This window comes from Empidonax traillii, unplaced genomic scaffold, assembly GCF_003031625.1.
Source record: "Empidonax traillii isolate 1590-97213 ecotype Southwest subspecies unplaced genomic scaffold, ASM303162v1 scaffold856:size409766, whole genome shotgun sequence".
Lineage (NCBI taxonomy): Eukaryota > Metazoa > Chordata > Aves > Passeriformes > Tyrannidae > Empidonax > Empidonax traillii.
Window position 1 is genome coordinate 240,146 of NW_020956049.1, and position 21,629 is coordinate 261,774.

General features: G+C 41.2%; 1 protein-coding gene across 3 annotated transcripts in view; it reads right to left on the reverse strand.

Annotated features, from left to right (window-relative positions):
• CDC5L (cell division cycle 5 like) overlaps positions 1-21,629 on the reverse strand; it is a 34,001-nt gene that overhangs the window by 2,651 nt on the left and 9,721 nt on the right. For 2 of the 3 annotated variants that reach the window (XM_027902248.1, XM_027902247.1), the window contains 8 exons: positions 20,694-20,838; positions 20,396-20,584; positions 18,858-19,006; positions 17,019-17,181; positions 15,846-16,010; positions 14,209-14,289; positions 13,623-13,868; positions 10,694-10,891 (listed from right to left, as the gene is read on the reverse strand). In XM_027902248.1, coding sequence (XP_027758049.1) covers positions 10,694-10,891; positions 13,623-13,868; positions 14,209-14,289; positions 15,846-16,010; positions 17,019-17,181; positions 18,858-19,006; positions 20,396-20,584; positions 20,694-20,838 — 1,336 coding nt within the window. The remainder of the gene's footprint in view (positions 1-10,693; positions 10,892-13,622; positions 13,869-14,208; positions 14,290-15,845; positions 16,011-17,018; positions 17,182-18,857; positions 19,007-20,395; positions 20,585-20,693; positions 20,839-21,629) is intronic. The other variant, XM_027902249.1, reaches the window with a different exon arrangement.

Below are 21,629 nucleotides of genomic sequence, written 5' to 3' on the forward strand. Positions count from 1 at the left end.
TCATTCCCAGTGACATTGTAAGGCATCTCAGAAAGACTCCTGGATTCACACCAGCTGAATGCTGGACCTGATTAGGTGTTCAAAGCCAGGCTGGATGGGGCTTGGAGAAATCTGGTCTAGTGGAAGGTGTCCCTGTCCATGGCAGGGAGTTGGAACTGGATGAGCTTTAAGTTCCCCTCCAACCCAAGCCATTCTATGATCCTACGAAACCAACAAATAACACAGGACTACACCACTGAGCACAACTGTGGAGAGGTGCAGCAGTTCACATCTCTGAACAGGGACATAATGTTCCTGGTTGAGGCATTTTTAATGCTATTTCCTTAAAAAAGAATCCTTTTTTTTTTTTTTTTTCCAGAAAGCATCGTGTGAATGATGCCAAACTCAACAAAAAAAGGAACCAGCCTTCTCAGATTTTGATTATTGGCACAGTAAAAGATAAATTAGTGCAGGAGATGAAGAAAAATATATAAGTTTTCAAGTGATAAAATATAAAAGGCTAACTCAGAACCACAGTCTGAGTCATCAGCCCTCGCCTTGTTTCTTTAAAAATCAAAGCTTTGCTGATGAATGTTGTTACACTCAAAGAAATTACCAATGATCAACCAAAAGCAGAAGCTTTTCACTGCTACAATTACCCAATATATCATCTCTTACCAGTGAAACCGAACTCCATTGGGAAGGAACTACTTTCTGATCTGCCTTTACAGTGATAACCAGAGTCAAGGCCATCACAGTCTTATCCACCAAGCTACTGCAAAGTGCATTTCATCAACCTTCCAACCCTCCAGCTGTACTGAAGTACCCTCTGTAGCACAGCTGCACGTTTCTGCAGCGTGCCCTCTTACTCTTTAACAATTTATTCACTCATTTAAAACAGTTTTACTTGGTGGTGCAGAGATAAACAAAGTGAATGGTCAGGGGAGCAAACTGTTAATGGGTGAGTGAAAGAGAAATTTGACTTTCTGAGCTGTCTAGTTTGCTCCTGGGGAGAGAGATGCAGACTGCTGTGCTTTTCAAACTCTGTTTGCAATGTAGACTTAAGCTATGCCCAAGGTGCTTTAAGCATACAGAAAGGCGCCTCTTTTTCAATATTTATACAAATCTAGAGAAAATTAAATAAATAGATTAGGGATTTGTGAGGATACTCTCTGATGGAAAAGTATGAAAGCTTTAAATGTCTTCACTGGTAAATAATATGCTATTACTGCAACAACAAATACAGCTGTGCGGTCAATGAACTATTTTCCAATTACTGTTTTTTGGATGAAAAACGTGTCTTGAGAGCCACTGACATTTAGAGATCATGGAATAGATGGATGCACAGGCACACAGAATTTTGTTTGTAACAGAGGCCTAATGTAGCAAAGGTCAATTGTCCATGTTGCTCCACAGCATTATAGAAAACTTAAAGTATGCCTGGTGTGAAATGAAACTTTCAATGTTACTGTTCTAGAGCAGCTTAAAAAAGATCATTTAGAGAAGTTCCACCATTCTGTCATCCTGAGTGAAGATCTTGTTCTTTACTGTGAGGGTGGGGAGGCCCTGGCACAGGCTGCCCAGAGAAGCTGTGCCTGCCCCATGGAAGTGTTCAAGGCCAGGTTGGACAGGGCTTGGAGCAACCTGGGCTAGTGGAAGGTGTCCCTGCCCATGGCAGGGGCTTGGAATGAGATGGTCTTTAAGGTCCCTTCCAACCCAAACCATTTTGTGATCTCTACACAACGTTGAACACTGAGTACCTGAGGCCATAAATACAGATATAAGCACTAACTCCACCATACAGAAAAGGGACTGGACCAGGGCACTGTGGGCAGAAGTCCTGGATTACCCACGTGCTCCAGGTATCACCAGCAGCAAGTGGCAGCACTGGGTTGGTCTCTCACTTTCACACACTTCAGTTTGGATTCGCTTTGCTTGGCTTTAGACATGAACATCTGAGCTTGTCACACCAGGCCTTTCCACAAGCAGGAGAGAAATTGGCAACTCCAGGGCACGGCTCATCTGATCCAGAGCTCACTGCAGGGCTCTCCACTGACTAGAATGGGAGCACACACTGCTTGCTCAGACATGTGACTCAAGGTCAGGTAGACCAATCTCACCCTCAGTGTGCACTGTTTTAAGGTATTATATATAATAAAGCTTTTTTTTTTTCTTTTCCTCCAAGAAAAACAAAGTCAGTTTAAGTCTAATGCTTATTGGACCCCAATTATTTAAGCACTCCTGAAATTTTTAGACAATGAGAATCTTTTTGAGTTGTTCTGGATACAGATTCTTACTTTTAACTACTAGTTAGGTTTTATGCTGCTACTCAGTCCTTGCTTTTCTACTCAGTTCCTTGTCTCTCTTGGATTATCAGAGGCTTCACTGCTGCAAAAAAAAAATTAAGAAAAGAAGGGGGGGGTGTGAACAAAAAAAGCCTCCCACATATCTAAACTCAGAAATAACAGCCCTTTCTTCCTTCTCTGCTTATAGAGAGAAATGTGAACACTCACCACCTTTCCTCCTCCCTCCCAACTACAAGATTTTAGGACCTACTATGAAAAGGTCAAAGGGAGGTCTTAGCTTTTGTAACAAATACTATTTATTAAAAATTGCTGACTGCTGCATTAATGCCAACAACTGCATATAATTTTAGTTCAAGCTTCATAAAATTTTAAGGCTCAGATACCGAGCTAAAAATTCCAAGCAGTTATGAAGAGGTGTGTTTAAACAGTAGTCTACATTATTTGCTTAAAGCTAAGAAATAGATTTCAGTAAAATCTGACAACCATTTCCCCCCTGAACCTAGCAGAAAAAGGAAAGACACGTGAAAGATTTCTCTACTTATTTATTTTGTACTGCTCCTTGGCCAGCTTTGGTTCTGCTGACTTCTATACCAGCTACAGCAAAATGAGAACAGCATGTACAGACATGGGTAAGATAATATATGATGTCAGGGCAAGTGTGAGAGCCTCGTCCCATCCCAAATCTCTGAGGTATAAGCCTTTCCTCATGTCTAGTAGTGTTCAGTTTTCAATACTGCACTAGAGAACCAAGGAAGAGAAACCAAAACACAGCAACAGACATAACCAGAAGTTTGTAAAACATGATATAGAAAAGGGAGACTGACTGGAAAAACAGTGGTTTTTTTGGTTTGTTTTTCCTCTGTCTAGCAAAAATAGAGAAAAAGAATAAAGACACAACACCATGCTTTAAATATCCCAAAGGTCATTGTGAAAAATTAATCTGTTTTTATGGCCACTGAGAAAGAAAGAGGGATTTAAATTGGCAGGGAAATTTTAGATAGGAGGTTAGTTGTAAGGTTTAACTAAGGACAACAAAGAAGAGGGAAGGACTCATAATGAGAACAAACATCCACTGGGAAAGATTTAAGAAAAACTGACCCTGAGGAAGGAAGAGCTCAAGTGCCTTCAAAACTGCATTTTCAGAGCTCCTCATCTCACAGAGTCTACTGAGGACACCCCTCCTAAGTTCAAAGGGCTTTTTCCCTGTACTGATTGTTTTGTTTTCCTTCCATTAAATGTGGAACTTCTGGTAATCCCTGAACAGCATTAAGCTTTAAGCTCTCTTGTCTTTTAATTGATCTTAATCATGCCTGATGGATTAAACAAACATGGAAGAAAAACTGCTGCATGCTCTGACTGGAGCCAGAGTCAAAAGTAAACCAACTTGTTCCATGACCTTGGAGAATCAACATATCATCATAAAGCTGCTTCACTTGTGCACAGAAATCCTGTGCCAGCTCCAGCTCTGCTGAATAGGTTACTCTTGGAACATATAGAGCATTACTCTAAACTTTACTGTAACTTCCTTCCTCACCTCAGACCCACAAGTGGCCCTCCCCATACCCAATTCTGCTGGCAGGACATGGATTAACTCAATTTAAACAGCAGGGTTTGTGAACTTGCCTCGTGTTGGCTCAGCCAGCTGGAGGAGCTGGAATGAGAACACACCAGGACACCCAATGGGATTCACCAGCATTTCCAACTGCCCTGGGAACAACGATGACCAAACCACCACAGCATCCTCTGGGCATGGTGGGGTCATCTGCCTTCACAACCTTGACAGTGCACTCAACAATAGCAAAGTTTCTTTTAAGAAAAACTCATTAATTGCTCTACTTAAAAACACTTTTCCAACTCCATGCCCTTGGACAGATTTGCCCCTTTTTGGCTTGAAACATTGTTTCATCTTTCTACAGTTTGATCAGGGATAACTCTCTGCAGAGCCCTGCCTTTCACTTACCCCTGAGTTAATAGAAGGTACCAATCAGCTGCTGCAAACTGAGGCTTGGGGTTAATATCAACAAAAACTGCGTTTCCAGTGTAGAAGAATACGGGTTCAAATCAGTCAAACTGACACGAGCTCAGCTCGTCAACTGAAACAACTCCATGGCTTGACACCATTTCACATCTCTGCTGGGACACTGAAGATCACAGAACCACAGAATGGTTTGGGGTCGGAAGGGACCTTAAAGATCATCTCATTCCAAACCCCTGCCACGGGCAAGGACACCTTCCACTGGAGCAGGTTGATCAGAGTCCCATCCAGCCTGGTCTTGAACACCTCCATCTCCAGTAAAATGCTTTACTTAATGTACAAGCAGGAAACGAGGATCATTAGGAAAAAGTATCAGAACAGTCAAAGAGGGACAGGGTGTGCAAATTTAAAGAGGAAAAAAAAGTAGGGATTAATTCTAATTGGCTGGGATCACACCAAGTTTTTAATGGAAAGATCCTCACATTTAGGCACTGGTGGTAAGCAGCTGCAACTTCACAACTGAAACCAGACCAAATGTTCAGAGCTTGCATGCCAATATAAAGCCACTTATACCCAACTGAATAGGAAATCCTGGACAAAAACTCCTATATTTGCCATGTAACGTCACTCAGCATTAGGACTTACTGATGTCTGCAGGACACTGTTTTCTCTCTCACAGCCAAATCTAATAACCCAAGAGCAACCTCCACCTGAACTATGTTCCTTAAATGATAATGACTTGTCTCCAAACGCTGTAACACCAGACTGTTGAGTAAAGACAGTACAGGGTATATGAAGAGCAAGTGGTCCCACAGAGTTCATAGAACCCAACTTCCCAGAACTAGAATAATCTAGAAAGCTACTGGGTAAATTAGCTGCCACTGTTGATCTACAGTGATGACATTAAAGCCACTTTGAATATTTTTATTTGGGAATTGCTTCTAAGACTAGCAGTACTATCAGTAATACCCATCCATGTTTTCTACAACCCCCTGAAAGGAGGCTGGAGCCAGGTGGGGGTCAGTCTCCTCTCCCAGGTAACAAGTCACAGGGTAAGTGGAAATGGCTTCAAGTTGCAGCAGGGATGGTTTGGATTGGATATTAGGAAGAATTTCTTCACAGAAAGGGTTGTCAAGCATTGGAACAGGCTGCACAGGGAAGTGGTGAAGTCACCATCCCTGGAAGTGTTCAGAAATTGTGGGGATATGGTACTTTTAGACCTGGTTTAGTGGTGAACACAGTGGTGGTGTCAGGTTGATGGCTGGACTTGGTGACCTCAGAGGTCTTTTCCAACCTTAATGATTCTATGATCCTACCTCAATCCCAGTAGAAACATATCTAGAGGAGCACAGTTTAAGAAGAAAACCAAATATTTTATTTTTACTAAACTTTTTTGGAAACCCTCTACCATTCACAGGTAAAAAAAAAGAAATTGCAGTAAGATCACAGACAGCAACAAGTGCTGAGGCCAAGAGCTCAAAAACCATCCCTGCAAACCCAGACTGCCTGCACTGGTCAGGGAAGCTCAGGCATTAAAAAGAGCCTGGTTCCCTCTCAACACACAGCAGAAGCCTCACGGTGAGATTGCAGCAGTCAATTTTGGACAGTGATGGGGTGCAAAGGCCTTTTACAATGAAGAGATTTGTCAATGCTGAACTTTATTTCTAAGCTAAGATTCTGAACAACTCGGCAGTGAAGACCACTGATAACCCTTTGCTGTGATCCTCTGGTTCCAATTACTCTCCAAACAGACCTTATTAAAAAAAGCCTATTCCACAAAGCCAACACATCAGCACAAAACAAGATACATATGAGTATAAAAGCAAGACTACTCAGGATTTCCACCATATTTTAGTTCTGTGAGTATTTTCCTCTATGCCTAGTCTTATAAAATCTCTTATTTTCTCCAGGTGTTTTCTCAGTAACAGCACATCTGAAAATGCAAAAGAAACTGCAAACTTTGGAAGCATGTAAACTAGAGAGAAATTAAAATACAATCTCCAATAAACTAGTAAGTGATACACCCTACAGCGGAATGTAGCATGTAAACCATAAAACTCCAGCTAAGCAAGTGGTTTTCAATCTGAATTAATTCAGAGGACTTGGGCTGCAATCAAAAGCAAAAATGGACACTGGCAAATTATCACCTCGATGTATCTTGGACACTGCAAAGAATAGATAATTTACTACATTTTGCATAGACAGTGTACCTTGAGCTTCTTCCCCTGTGGGCTTTCAATAGCGTTTATAATTTAGCCATCAAATGAAATGATAACATTACGTACCACAATTTTAATAAAAATATTTGTATGCTGCAAGCCAACTTTATGAACTGTCTTCAAAGAAAAAATAATGCTGGCAGGAAGTCTCTAAGTTATGAACTACAAAGGGAAGCAACTAGTTTGTTAAATAGATGCCTCTGCTATCTCATTTCATCTTATAAGGTCCCTAGTGGAACACACACCTTAGCAGGAATGGTTTTCTTTGTAAATATATTGTTTGGAAGAGAAGGGAATAAAAGCTGTAGCAGAGAAATTAAGCAGTAAATGCAACTGCAAGCATCAGCAAACTCCCATTTCTGAAATGAGTTACTCTGCAGCGTAGCCTAGCCTTGAAAAATTTGCTGGACTTCCCAAAGCTACTGGAAAGATCAGAAAATTCCACCAATCTAAGCTGTACCACAGACACATAGTGAGGTCACAGAGATTCACTTGCATAGACCTGAAACTCCCCCTCTGTAATGCAGAGTAGTTCACAGACTAATCTTGTAACGCTCTTTAACCACATTAAGAACACATTCAATGAGCCCAAAACCCTCAAAACAGAGAAGTGGAAAGTATTACTAACACACGGCAGGACACTCCAACATTGGAACTACTGCTGGTGGTGCCTGGACAGGATAACCCAGCCAAACAGAAGCTCTCCACAACTGCTCCACTTTGCCTTGCCTCCTCAAGATCATCAATAACAGCCCAAATCTGTTTGTGATATCACCATCCATTCCAGAAAGATAAATGTCATGTCAACATACACAAGGCTGCCACCACTGAATCACTGGGGCAGTGAGAACAGACTGTGTGTCCACACCATCAATCCAGCCAGGAATCTCTGAGCGATGAACAGCTCCAGAAAGAGCTGGATTTTTTTTTTTTTTTTTGCACAGGATCTGCAGGGTGTCAGCAGTCCCATATGGAAGTGTTAGACAGTGACTACCCGAGGTGCAGCTGTGCCAAATATCAATAAACTCTCATGGTTTTTTTCCTCCCTGATGATACTAATACAACATAAAGCAGAAGAAGCAGCCCCAAAGCTGACCAACATCAGTTGCTGTTGCTGGCAAACTCTATTTTACAGTTTCTACTCTTCTCTCAAAGGAAGTTAAGAGTAAAGCAAGTATCTTAGGGTACTGAAAGCTGAGCTAATATCCCTGCTTTTCATTAAGCTTGTCTGATACTTCCCATTAAAATATCTATTTCAACTGATATCACTTTCAGACAATTTTCCTTGGAAAAACAGTAAAATGAAGGTGGATTTTGCCATTGCTGAGAATGGGTTAAGGAAAAAAAAAACTGATGTGCTTTTTTATTGCACATGCATTTGTTCATTAAACTGTTATGGTTTTTATTTATTATTTAAAAAACGATTCAGCAGGTGACCCTATGCTTAAAAAACTGTATATGTGTATCTTGCTTTTAGGAAGGGCCTTTTAAATAGGTCAGGCCACAGAGCTGCACTAAACTGCACTTTGCACACACTTGGGAGAGATTTTCAGCTCAAATTTAACTTTGCAAAGAGTCCACCTGCACTCAGGAAACAGTGAGTTGCGAGAGGCAGCGCTGCACCTGCAGCCACGGGGCACAGAGAGCTCTGCTGGCCCCAGTGCCTCACTGAACTGGGGGATGGGATTTTGGAACACAGTAAAACAGGAGAGCAGGATTGTGTGTCGAAGTGCATCAAGTCATCAGCCTCATCCAGCAGCACTCTGAGCTCCCAAGGGATGCAGCTAAATTAGGGGAGAGAGTCCCATGATTGCAGTGACTGATTGTTGTCACAGAGTCACAGAACGGGTCAGGGTAGGAGGGACCACAGTGGGTCACCTGGTCCCACCTCCCTGCTCAAGCAGGGCCATCCCAGAGCACTTGGCACAGGATTGTGGCCAGATGGTTCTGGAATATCTTCAGTGAGGGAGACTCCACTCTGTTCCATTGCTTGGTCACTGCAGAGTAAAGAAGTTCTTCCTCATGTTCAGGTAGAACTTCCTGGGCATCAGTTCCTGTCCATGGCCTCTTGTCCCATTGCTGGGCACCCCCGAGCAGAGCCTGGTCCATCCTCTGTCCCCTCCCTGCAGACACTGACAGATCTCCTCTCAGCCTCCCTTCGAGGGTGAAAAGCCCCAGCTCCCTCAGCCTTTCCTCATCAGACACTCCAGTCCCTTCATCATCTTTGTCACCCTGCACTGGACCTGTTCCAGGAGCTCCTTGTCTCTCTGGTGCTGAGGAGCCCAGGACTGGACACAGCACTGCAGCTGTGCCTCACCAGGAGTGAACAGAGGAGCAAGATCACATCCCTGACCTGACAGGACACAGCTCACTGGATTTTGTTCAGTGTGTTCCACAGAGTCCCATGCAAATGTTGGCAGCAAATAAAATCTAATTTTTTTTTTTTTTTTTTTTGCAAGATGTCTGATTTGTATTATGCTTCCTGGGTGACTGTCTTGTGACTACAGAGCAATGAACACTTAGAACAAACATACAGGAGTCTGATGAATGGATGACTTGACCTGACTTACTTTGCTTCAATATCATTAACAGGCATTCCACCACCAACTACTCATTCAAATATTGGGAAAAGATGGACACAGATCAACAGCATAAGAAAGCCCACACAGAAGTAACCAATTTAGACTGGAGGAACAGTGCACAGCATAAAGGCACAGGGCCACACACCGAACAATAAAGAGAAAACAAAATATTCAAGAGCTACTCATTAAGCAAGTACCATCCACCCTGTGCAGCAAATGAGTCTGTGGAAAAACTAGAGCTGCAATCAAGAAATTAAAGACCGTTTCATAAAGCACATGCATAGGCAAATTAAGGCTGTTTGCGCATTCCCTAACTTGGACTGTTTGACTTTGCAATTTTAGTAACGCCCTTCTAATGTCGTTTTGGGCCTGAGATATTTAAATTTCAAAAGCATTTGTACACAAATTAGGTGCAGCCCTCTGATTCCTGGCGTGGTGCCCACCTGGCCCCGCTGCCATGCACGTGCTCTGACAGCAGTTTTTGGGGAATCAGAGCAGAGAGCTGGGCAGCGTTGGGCAGGGCAATGGTGCTCTCTGCTGGGGGAGCAGCAGCACAACAAGGGCTCTGCCATTCCTACTAAACCTTTACTACCACTCTGCACACAGGTGAACTGCTCCTGGCCTGAGAGGCTGACAAACAACTACAGAGTCTGTACCTGGATGACATTCTTGACTGAAAGGATTCACAAAACACCTTCACACCGTGTTTCATGTGTATGGATCAAGTGAAAATTCAGCCTTTCTGGCCTCTCTCATGTTATTTCCATGGCAGCAGCTGTCTGGGGGGGTTACTTCTAGCAACAGTAGCTATGTTGATGTTAAATACAGAAAAACTTTTTTTGGTAAAATTTCCTTTTACCGTAGAGCAAAATAATCTGATGATTTCAGAATTTAAAGAGACTTTTAGGCTAAAAAGGTATTTTGGAAAACATTTAATGACTTCCTGCAAGTCAGAATAAACACATGTTCTGTGGAAAGAAACCATTTCAAATCAGCTCACTTGTTATCATAAATGGTATTTTGGGGGGTTTTGTGTGGAGTGTTTGAGAGAAACTCTGGAGAGAGGGCAGAGCAAGGGAAATCAGTGTCAAAGGGTGGAATGGGAACACAAACATCCACCGTTTTCTTTTTGGAGGGAATCACTGGAATTGCCAAAGGGTGCCAGGCTGGCAGGAATTCAGGGCTATCTGGACCTTCATGTATGTCACAGTCAATCAGAAACCAAATGTTAAGTTGGAAAGAGAACCTGAGAGGAGCTTAGGTCCAGAAATGTTGGGTTTAAGCATCTTTCTCTGAAATATCTCATATTGGTCACTGTTAGGGGCAAAATGCAAAGCTAGAAAGCTCGGGAATCTGATCTGTAAACAGTGGAGATTGGGAAAACAAAAAAGTCCACATGGAATTAAGGGAGAGCAGAACCTGACCTTCTCTCCAGATGAATCAAGTGGGTGAGATGAGCTGTGCTACAGCCTCAATGACCTTTTCAAAGTAATCTCACCAAAACACCTGACTGATTTATACAGTAACCTCTTACATAGAAAAAAGAAACAAAACACAAGGAGAGAAACTCTAAAAAAAAAAAATAAATCCAACAGCAGGTGCAAAAAACCAGAAAAAAAAAGTGACACTGACCTCAAGTCTCTTTTCAAGTGACTCTATCCTGTCTTTTTTGCTGGCCAAGTTGGCCCTTGTGTAGCGGCTCTGTCCAGGCAGGTACAACACTTGGCTGTAACATTCTTCCCACACCTGGTTATAAGCTTCACTTGACAGCTCTCCATGCCCCATTCCTTGCTTTACCACTTCCATCTCCTGTGCCAGTAGATCTTGTGCCTGTTGGGAAAGGATGAGAAATAAATTGCAGTTACAGTACCCAGGATACCAGAAAATTCTTCTTTTCAATCCTTCAGTGTGCAATTCATGGGGGCAGCTTTTGTTTTCATACTAAAAACTCACCACCAGGTTAAGCTAACTATGAAATCAAAGACAGATGCTGTGGATTATAAATGAAACCCAGGCTAGGAGGCTGCTCACAGTGCAACTATCCCTCATTTTATATAATTTGGCCAAGCCTGACATCACTCTGCCGTGGCTAATGAAAGCTGTGGCACAGCAAGATACTTCACCTTGCTGCAGAAGAACAGAGATAAAAGCAGGGACCTGGAGGGGAGGGAGAACTGTACAGACAGAAGCAGCTGTTCTGTGAAACAAAAATCACTTTTCATTTCCTTTTGCTTGCCCTTGTCCACACAACCTGGAAAGTCAAGTCTAAACAGTAAGGGGTGAGCTGTGTAAGCTTCACTGCAGGAAATACTCCTCTGACTTTAACTAACACATTCTGTGGCCAGAGAACTAGTGAGATATGAACACTCTGTTCTTTCCAGCTTAAAAAGTAACTTACAGTGAACTGAAAAGATTTGTGTTGCTCTCACAACTCTTACTATTTAACAAAACTACACAGGCATCCAGGTCCATCTGAATTTACTTTTAACTAAAAAAACTAAAATATATTTGCTGATCTGGATTTCACTGGTTCTAAGTGCATGGCCATGTCCTCTCTTTCAACAGGATCTGCAAGTGCATCACAAATTTCCATATCAGCAGTCAGTATCTTCAAGCAGACATTATGTTTTATAACAGCACACTGCCCAGGAAGTAATTCAGGTATCATCAGATCAGATGATCTCAGGGAAAGGAAAATTAATTCCTTGTCCTTAATGGTCAAGACAGATAAAATAGGAATAATCTAACCCCACCTGACAAAGCTGAAACTTTTAATGGTTCTCTTTCAGTTAGCCTCTATTAGCACACTGTGAGGAACTAGTTAAGGCTATGAAGTTGTGACACCAACAAGTTCCCAATCCCTAAAAGCTCAGCACACCGTGCTCAGTATCACTGCTAATCCTTCCCAAAAGACATTACAGGAAAAGAAAGGAGCATTTTGTATAGGGATTTTTAGGAGGAAGATGTTCTAAAAACAAATAAAAGTAAAGAAAAACAAACAAGCCCCATACGAGAGCAGAGAGACAGGAAAACTGCCTGGTTTGAACTGGATTTTAGACAAAGACAGAATACTATGCTGAATGTTAAAGAGTAAACGGGAGCAAGGATGCAAAAGAACTTCTGCCCATCAGTTAGGAGACAGAATTTCCAGGGACTCTGAAGAAAGTTTCCAGACAAAAGCTACTGGACCATGTAATAGTCTCTAAGGGAAGTGATAGAAAACCTGATTCTTGCTGAACTTCAAAACAACCAGAGAAAGCACTTGGAGAGCATTCCTAAGGGAACAATCTGACACTGGCAGGGCAGTGAAATTCATGATCTAACTGTATTTTCCATCTTTAACTTCTCCTAGTAAGAAATCTTCAAGTATAATTTTTCTTTTAACAGCAATTTGGAAGTACATACTGTTCAGTGTTTGTCATTTTAGGCTCGATTCACTGGTCAGATATAGTCAACGAGACTGTTTGTGTATCTTCAGTCACTTGAAAGTAATATGGGATTTAGGTGTAGAGACACCAGAGCTACTGTCAGAGCTCAGGGTTTCAGAAAGCATAAAACAGATGACTTGGTGGCACATGAGTTTGTCCTTTCCACTCCCTTTTACTCCTGTAAGCATTTGGTCAAAGGTCACTGGCAGAGCTTCACAGGTGAGGCTCTTTGAAAGAACCAAACCACAGCCCTGTGTGCCTGAACTGCCTGTCTGTCACTTGGCAGCAAAAGGCAACATCTGTAGCTGCTTAAATAACTGAACACCCCGAACCGGAACCCTGGTCCAGGGCTGCTGTTTAACTTGGGATTACAATGCAAAACAGGACAGAGTGCCCAGAACACCCACTCACTCCAGCCAGCAACCATTGTGCCTGCTCAGCACTTCTGCACCAGGTATGCTGTCAGATCAGCTGCCACAGCCCAGCAGGCTCTGCACCAGCACAGCTCGCCTGGATCAAGCCTGACAAGCATAATTAAACAACTTGATTTCCTGCTCCAAGTTACAAGCTGATACCACTGTCTTATTTAGTCTCCACTGCTTTGAAAAAAAGTGCTCTGTAATTCTGGATTAATAAAATATAGAGGCAGCAGAAGGTGGATAATACTAAAGCCTCAATGATTTAACCCTAAACAGAAATAGAGAAGTAGAATTTGGTAACTGTTGGGGTATTACAACTCCTACCCTTACTTAAAATGATAAGCAATCACAGCACATTCAAAATTGTATCTAAATATCAATCCCTATAGGCAAATACAGCATCCCCCCCCATTCTCCTGTGTGCCCAGACTAACATCAACTCACAGAAAAGAGAATGTGCACCTAAATTACCCTTACTTAATAACTTCATAACTTATGCTTACTTAATGCTTGGCAGTGCTGGATGATTGAACTTGATTATCTTAGAGATCTTTTCCAATCTCAATGATTCTATTGATTACAGCTCTTCACACAACCCTCTGGAGATCTCCCAACTGAATTCTGTGCAGGCTTGGATTCTCCTTTTTTTTGCAAGATTACAGGACCATGTCAATAAGGAGATGTTAGGTTTCCTTAGGCCAACACAGTTCTCACCTTCTTGAGATCCTCTTTGGAGAACTTCTCATAAGGATTTTGTTCCAAGTAAGCCATGTGCTCTGCATTGTTGCTTCCAAATCCTGGGCCTTTCCCTTTCTTACCACTAAGCTGTTCTCCAAATGGGTGGTGTAAAAGATCAAAATGGAGCATAGTAATCATCTCTTTCTTTATTAGCTCTTCACTTTTCTGCAAGTCTGTTAGAGGCGGTTCCACGTTCAAGGGTCTCAGTATTGTTTCATTAACCTGCCCAGGAATAAAAAGAAAGTTCATAAACATCATATACACCAATAATCCCATTAAGTTCATAGATTTCCACTCAAGTATATATTTTATGTATCACCTAAACCCTGGAGAACAGGTGCCAAAATCCTCTGTGGTGTGACACACATAAAGCAATCTGAACATTTGTGCAGGTGAAATACCTCGTGACAACTTTGCTGTGAGTTTCCCTTCAAGCTGAAATCAGCATACTTAAATAAAGACTTCACTCTCTCATGATCTACTTAGACTGTATTTCCTCCTATAATGGTTAAAATCTTTCTTATTTTTTTTTCCTTTAACAGTGAATTTTGTTTCCACTTACTTCTGAGGGCCGTGGTAGATTCTTCTGCACAGCTTTGTGCATTCTCTTCAGCTCCTTGGCACGCTCTGCTTCCCGGAGGGCCTACACAAACAAGCCAAGAGTTACTCCAGCTACTGTAACACAATCAGATGCTTCCTAGAAATGTATGTGATATAAAAACTAATTGATTAATGCAGTGAAGATTCCTTAAAGAATAAAAACTTCATGTTATGAAGCCAGAGTTAAATAATGTGATGACAACATAATTTACTGCCTCTACAGTGAATGGGAAGAGCACAGCAGACTAACTCTAAGAAAAGAGATCTTCCAAACTCATTTCCAACCATCAAGCTCTCCTTCAGCCTCAGCTCCATCATTCTTTACACATTTCTCCACATCAAGCTTGTCAACTGCTCTAACTCTGTCCAGACATGAAATCTATCAGGAAAAGAAAGACTCTTGAATTTACAGCCAGGACTCTACTTGTCATCTTCAATGACTTGAAGTATGTATGTACTTCACTAAAAGCATGAGTTCTCTTTTCAAGACACTTTCAGGCAATAAATAACATGAAAAGTCAGTGTTGTAAGAAACTTCAGGAACAATGACCAAGATCTTCCATGGTCTAATTTCAGCACATCACATCTTACTTGAAAGGCAGGATGCCTCTCTCGTATGATGGCACAACTCAAATTCTTTCTTCTGTTCTAAAAATATAATTTACTAGTATTTATTCAGACTTTTTATTAGGATATGTATGCACAAGACATACATATACATGTAAATAACATGTTCCTCCCCAAACAGGCGACACTGAGAAATGTTTATCCTATTGAAAGATACCAACGCATAGGATTTTTTAAAATACTTTGTTCCTTTGTCAAAGCACAGACATTGGCAAAAACCTCTCTGGACTCAAAAACGCATTTATTTGAAGGTATCTGCATCACAAAAATCAGGATAAACAATAAATGGAAAAGGGACTGTTACAAAAATTTGAAGTGTATCTAAGTACTGGCCAGTACAACCACTTAACTGTCAGAATTTAAACTAGTACTTTATCCTTGATTCTTAAACAAAATCAAGTATTGATTCTTAGCCTTCCTTGATTCTTAAACAAAACAAAACAACAGGGACACATTCACAGACACTTGTCTGTCTGGGTAATCCTGTGGTACAAGTCAAAGGTATCAAAGGTACCAATTCACTGCATGGCACATTTCTAACTGTGTGCCACCAGCCTGCCTGAATTTGTATATACCTGTCTTACATTTCACAATCAGCAATTTTAAGGCTTGAGAGGATAACTTAAAACTGAAAAAAAAAAGAAAAAGGCACAATTCTCACATGCTTAAAATCAAACATGTGACTCTGTAGAAAAAATGTTTTTAATTATGTTTTTACCTTCTGGGGGACAAAACTCAAAGACATTTCATCATAGAAAATGTTATGTGATATGTAATATAAACAAATTAAGAACAGGATTTAGAGAGAAAACTGATTTATCCTGTGTATCTATATTCTGATGGCAGCAAAGGAAACAGGCACATTCCCCTTTGTTATCCTGTAGAAGCAGCTTCCACTGAACTACAGGAACCACACAAAGAACACATTTTATTTTCAACAAAAGGCTGTATCCACATCTCACTCACACCAACCTGTTTGCGGGCTTCTATATCAGCAGCATCTTCTACAAAGGTTTCATCTGCTTCATGTTCTTCAAGTTCTTTTTCTGCATTTTCAGGTAACACAATCTCAAAGTCGTTCTTTGGGGCAGGGAGGGCCATGAGTCCCATGCGCAGGTGCTCACGAGACTCTCTCTCCTGTTGGAATAGCAGGAAGATGGGATGCTTCTGGAAGCACTGAGGTGCAATAGTCACCCCCATCAGCAGACAGAACAACACACTACCAACATCACCCGCCCATCTTAGTCTGCTACAAAGCTAGGAAGCACCAGCAGAGTCCATCAGGAAACTGAAGTCCCAGTTTTTACTATGAAAAGGCCAGGAGAGAATCAAGGACATCAAATCAAACTTCTCAGATATTCACAGAACTTTCTGAGTTGGAAGGGACTCCTTCAAGTCAAGAGGAAATGTGAAATTCCGAACATGAGTTATTTTTGTGAAAACTAGCCAAAACCCTGGAGTGAATATCCTCACCTAGGCCAAAAAGAGAACTGTCAATAGCTCAGGTGGGAGATATCCAAAGCCACAGCTGAGGCTGCAGAATCAGCCACATAAAAGGAGTTTCCAAGGTGCTCCCTATTAGGGATAGGCCCTTTTATACCACGTCTAATTGGCAGGGTCCATCTGGCTGAATCTCCAAGAATGGAAACATCTGTTGCCAAAGGTGATGAAAGAATCTGGATGGGACTCAGATTACTGCACATCTCAAATCCAAGCCCTCTTAATGGCAAAAATTAAACTCCTTTAGCTCAGTGTTGTCAACACATCAGACTGATGAAAAGGTTCTGCAGGTAAGTCGGGAAGCCAAAATGACAAAGGATTTGAGGGCTGTGCAAGAAAAAACAATCTTTGCTTGATATGTATTTCCTGCTCGGCTTCAAAGACACAAGTAGGATGTAAGCTTAACTATGTCTTTGACAAACAGCTTTAGAGTGCTTTACTGAGCACACTGAAAGCCACTTTAAGTGGCAAGATTTCTGTTCTTTTAAGTAAAGATTTGATTTTATCACGTGATGAGGACAGACCTGTAGACAGGTGTAAGAAACAACACTTGCTTTTATTATAAAATAAAATTGTTCAGCAGATGAAAATAAAAGATCCTGCAAATTACAGCGCACTGAATTCCACTGCTTAAGTACTTCTTACCATTTGTTTTGCATAAGATGGGTCACTGTAATCTGCCATTCCCTCCTCTGGGTTGATGTTCAGTTTATCCCGCAGTGGAGTTCTCCCAGGAGTCGTGCCAAGCGCAGGTTTGGGAGTCAGTCCCCCTCGAGGAGTTAAACTCTCTGATCCCTGAGAGGGTGTTCTAGAGAAGTGCACTCAGTCAGTACTTTTTTCCCTAATGAGCTCTACTTAAAGTCTGAATGCTGGAAAATGTTACATAAACACAGTCAATACATTCCATTTAGAGTTTTTTTTTCTGGGAGGCAGTGAAACTGTAATATGCAATCAGAAGAATCCAAAAAATACATTGTTTAAACCTGCCAAGGTGTAACCAAGGACCTGTCAAGCTGAAATCCAGACACACCATTACGCTGAGAGAAGCTTCAGGAACTACAACACGAACTCCCACTGCTGCTTTTGAGAGAAAAGATGACCCAGCCACCAGGCGTTATCCTGGGATACAGTAATCAGGACTGAATTGCAAGCTCTGACTTCCCCACCACCTGGGCAACTCCTTCACTCCAGAATCATCTGGTTCAACAGCTGTCCCATCTTACAACTGAATGAATCACCCTCAAGATGCCTCTTTGCTTTCACTGACTCTCGAAGGAGTAATTACATTACAATAATTACTTCTAAGCACCTGTGAATAGGCAGAAGGGATTAAGTCTTAAATTTTGTGGGCCTCAGTTGCTTCTCCTTGAGACTGGAAAGGACTATTGTTCTCTATCCCAGTGACCTACTGCATGAACAGCGGGCCACTCCATGGATGGAATTATTTTTCCCTCTGCTCAAGGCCCTTGATTGTCCCACTGACAGAGCACTTCTGCGAGCAAGCCAAGTTGATACACAGGCACAACAACATCTGCCATTCTGAACTTCAGAAGCAAAAAACCCACCACAAACAAAAATCTCAAGTGAACAACAGAATTAGAATGTCTTCGCATTTATAATTATAAAATAAGCCAAATGTACAGCCAGATCACTCCAGGCCAAATTCTACATTCTTTCTGCACCACGCTGACACCAACAGATCTCCAAAAAAAAGGATTCATTGCTTCATAGCTGCTCTTTTAAATTAAAGAGCAGGGCTTTTGCACACAGGTTCTAAACAAAATAAAGCTGCTTTGGAAAAGCTGCCATAAAGCTCCTTTTTATTTCATTCTCCACTTTTCCTACTAGCATGATACAAGTAAAATTAGAACCTAAGTGGAAAAACCTGACAGACAAAATGTACCAAATGTAACATGCTTTAGCTGTATGGTATTTGGCATTTGTGGGATATATATTTGTTAAGGACCCACTGTAAGAGTTAAACCAGCAATTCCGTACTATTTAGATTGGCAGTATAAGAAATACTTTAGTTTGGATATATATGGCTTATAAAATATTTACTCCAGCTTCTCAAAAATTCAGTGTGGGTTTGGCTAAGGGACCTCCCACACCTTTGACTCCGAGGTAATACTTTGGAAAGGCCAGGATCCACACACAGAATGACTCTCCATCTTACTATTTATACCCCTGTATTACTCCAGTATATTTTAGATTGCTCCAGACCACAGAAAGCCACATTTTGGACCAAAACTCCAGTGAGCCATGCACTGTATGAATACAAATGAAGAGGACATGGCCGAGCTTTCTAAAGACACAGAGCAAGAGAAATTTGTACAACAAGGGCTTGAAATAAAAGTGAATTAAAATCTGTTTTGAAGGACTGATCATGGGCTACTACCTCACATATCCAAGTCTGCTCTGTCCACCCACCTCCAGAAAGATACACGCCCACCCAGGCACCCATCAGAAAAGCAGTTTGTTTACCTGAAAGGTGTGGAAAGCACAGTATTTGGAGTTTGAACAACCTGTTTCTGAGGTGTTACCCCTGAAAAGTCACTCTCATGCAAAGGAGTATTCAGGCCTCCTTTCAGGGGGGTATCCACGTTGGTGAGAGCCATCAGATTCTGGGCTTCCTGTGTAACAGACAACACATGCAGTGTTTGACTGAGACATTCACAATCACACTCTGCTATACATGTTCAAGTAAAAAAAGCTGAAGAGTTATTTGAATATCAGTTTGTGGAAAATGTTTAAAAATTCGTAACTTTAACATGCACACACTGGTATTTACAAACACTAAAAGGGATTTGAATCTTCATTTCCAGTAAAATATATTATAAACTGGAGCTGCAAAAATGAGTGGGTTACTTATTGTTTCATCTTCTTTCAGTTTGTCAGACTCTATAGATCTAAAAGATTTATTAGTGACTGAGTGCTCAAGTCATCCCAAGGAATCTGATTTTTCAGAGGAAGAGTACACTTACACTCTGAAATCCAAATTCAGTGAAGTTACCCAAACTGCATTTCAAAGAAAATGTTCCAAAAGAAATGGTCACTATTCAGATTTTTGGTCCATGACTCAAATTGGCTTCTAATGAATATCCTCCTAATATTATTTCCTTTTTCCTTGTTACAATGAAGAATTAAGTCACTCTGAAAATGAGCTGAGGAAATTATACTACTTGAAATAGAAGCTATCTTCCCAGAAGAACACTAATCCATCTAGAGAGCTGTGCATATGTAGAATACTGTGATATTTGTATCAGAATACTCCATTTGAAGATGAACATGACCTTTCCTGCAAACACTGCACAGAGACTTAGGTCATAATCTGTAGAGTCAGGAACCTTCCCTTTTCTGCTATCAAGAAAGGGTTGAAATACAGCTCATTATGGTTTTTGGGGTGGTTTCTGCTTTGAGGTTGAATTTTTGGGGTGGAATTCTGTTTATTTTACACACCAGCTGCACTGATTCCATTCAGCCATTTCCCCACACTCAACAAAACATTACCCAACACTACCAGTTTCTGAAAAAATCCAGGCACTCACACAATCAGTGTAACACAAATATAATTCAGAGGTTGCAAAGGAATGTTTCCACAAACTTTATCTGAAGTGGTTTTAAGCCAATCAAGTTGTTGCAGTTAATTACTTCTTGTTAATTGAAATAAAAGCTGAACAACATGAAATACACTGTTTTAAGGACAAGAACTCATATATACCTTCAACACTGAGAGACACCCAAGAAAAGGGGAAATTATAGAAGACAGCAGGAGAAGGGTTAAAAACTTCAGCCAATACATGATTAAAGGAAAAAGTATGGTAGTGTTTTGAAACATAGTGAGAACTGATCAGATAGCAGAGTGTCTGCTTCTGTGCCCTTCAGTGTGTCCTGGAGATCATGTGTCAGTTCAAATCCCAGTACTGCACACAATCTAAGAATGTTTCTCTGGTACTTCCACCTTCTGCACAGTCACCCACTGCTCTAAAACTAAGAATTCCTTCTGCACATTGATACTCTACCTGTAGGATCCTGTCCTGTGCTGCCGGAGTTTTGGGAGTCCTGAGTGCTATGCTGTTGTTGGTCACATTATATTCAGAGAGAAGAGTGCTGGAAGCTGAGTTTGTAATTCCAGATTCCTCAGCAGTCTGGCGAGCAATCTCACTGGCCTGGCCGACTTTTACAACTTCTTCAAGTTCGATGTCAGAGATCTTTAAAAGAGAAAATCCCAAGGCACAGTGAGATAGGGTGAAACCCCACTTGATAAAAGAGAAATCATTGTTTGGCACAACTTTTGTTTATTATCAATGAATACCTCACCTGAGGAGCTGGAAGCACGAGTTTACTTCTTTTTTTGGTAAATTCTGACACTCCACTGGTCTGCAGAATAGCTGAGGGCAAGTCTGACTCTTTCTTCCGTTTCATGTGTTGCTTGTCCTTTTTGCGCTCTCTTCCCTCCCTTTCACTGTCATTGTGGACAACGGAATCATTTCAGAACACACAGAACAGCCACAAAGCAAACCGAACAAGCAAAGAGCACCCCAATCAAAAGTTGGATCTGTGCTGCAGGAAAAGTGAAGCACTTCAGTGATTACATGGGATCTGCAGATCTTGCAGCAGAACCTGCTTCAAAACCGTGGAATTACCCAACAGGTTCAGCTCTTAAGCTGCTTCAACTACAACCAACAAGGTCACTGGAGCAAGAAAAAAATGTCAACTGCTAAGGGAAGATGTACATTTTCTGTGGGATATGGGAACCAATTTCTCTCAAGTATTTAATAAAAGTGGTATATTTTTCCAACAGCAGTGGAGTTAGATGGTGAAATTCTAAGCTACAGTGTGAAGCTCCAGCCTGACTTTCTGAATTGAGAGCCATACAGAAAAATCAGTTCACAAGTCAATAAACCAGAATGTACAAGGCACTGGTCTGACACTCAGAAAAAGCAGTTGGCAGAAGCAGTGGGAAATGCAACCGTAGAATTAATTTTGTACCATACTGCTCTGATCCTTTTAACTTCTCAGCTGCATGGTTGGGGATTTTTCTGGGGGATGGGGAGAAATTAAGCATTTAAGGACCTTCAACTTAAAAACAATTCTACCAAAAGTAATACTACAAATAAAATCTACTCCTGTAAGCAATCTTAACAAGGTTATTACCTAGAGAAAGGACTGTAAATACATAAGTAAATGAACTGCTAAAAAGAAACAAACCTAAAAAAATTTAACACTTCAATTTAAAGAGGAAGAACATGCATG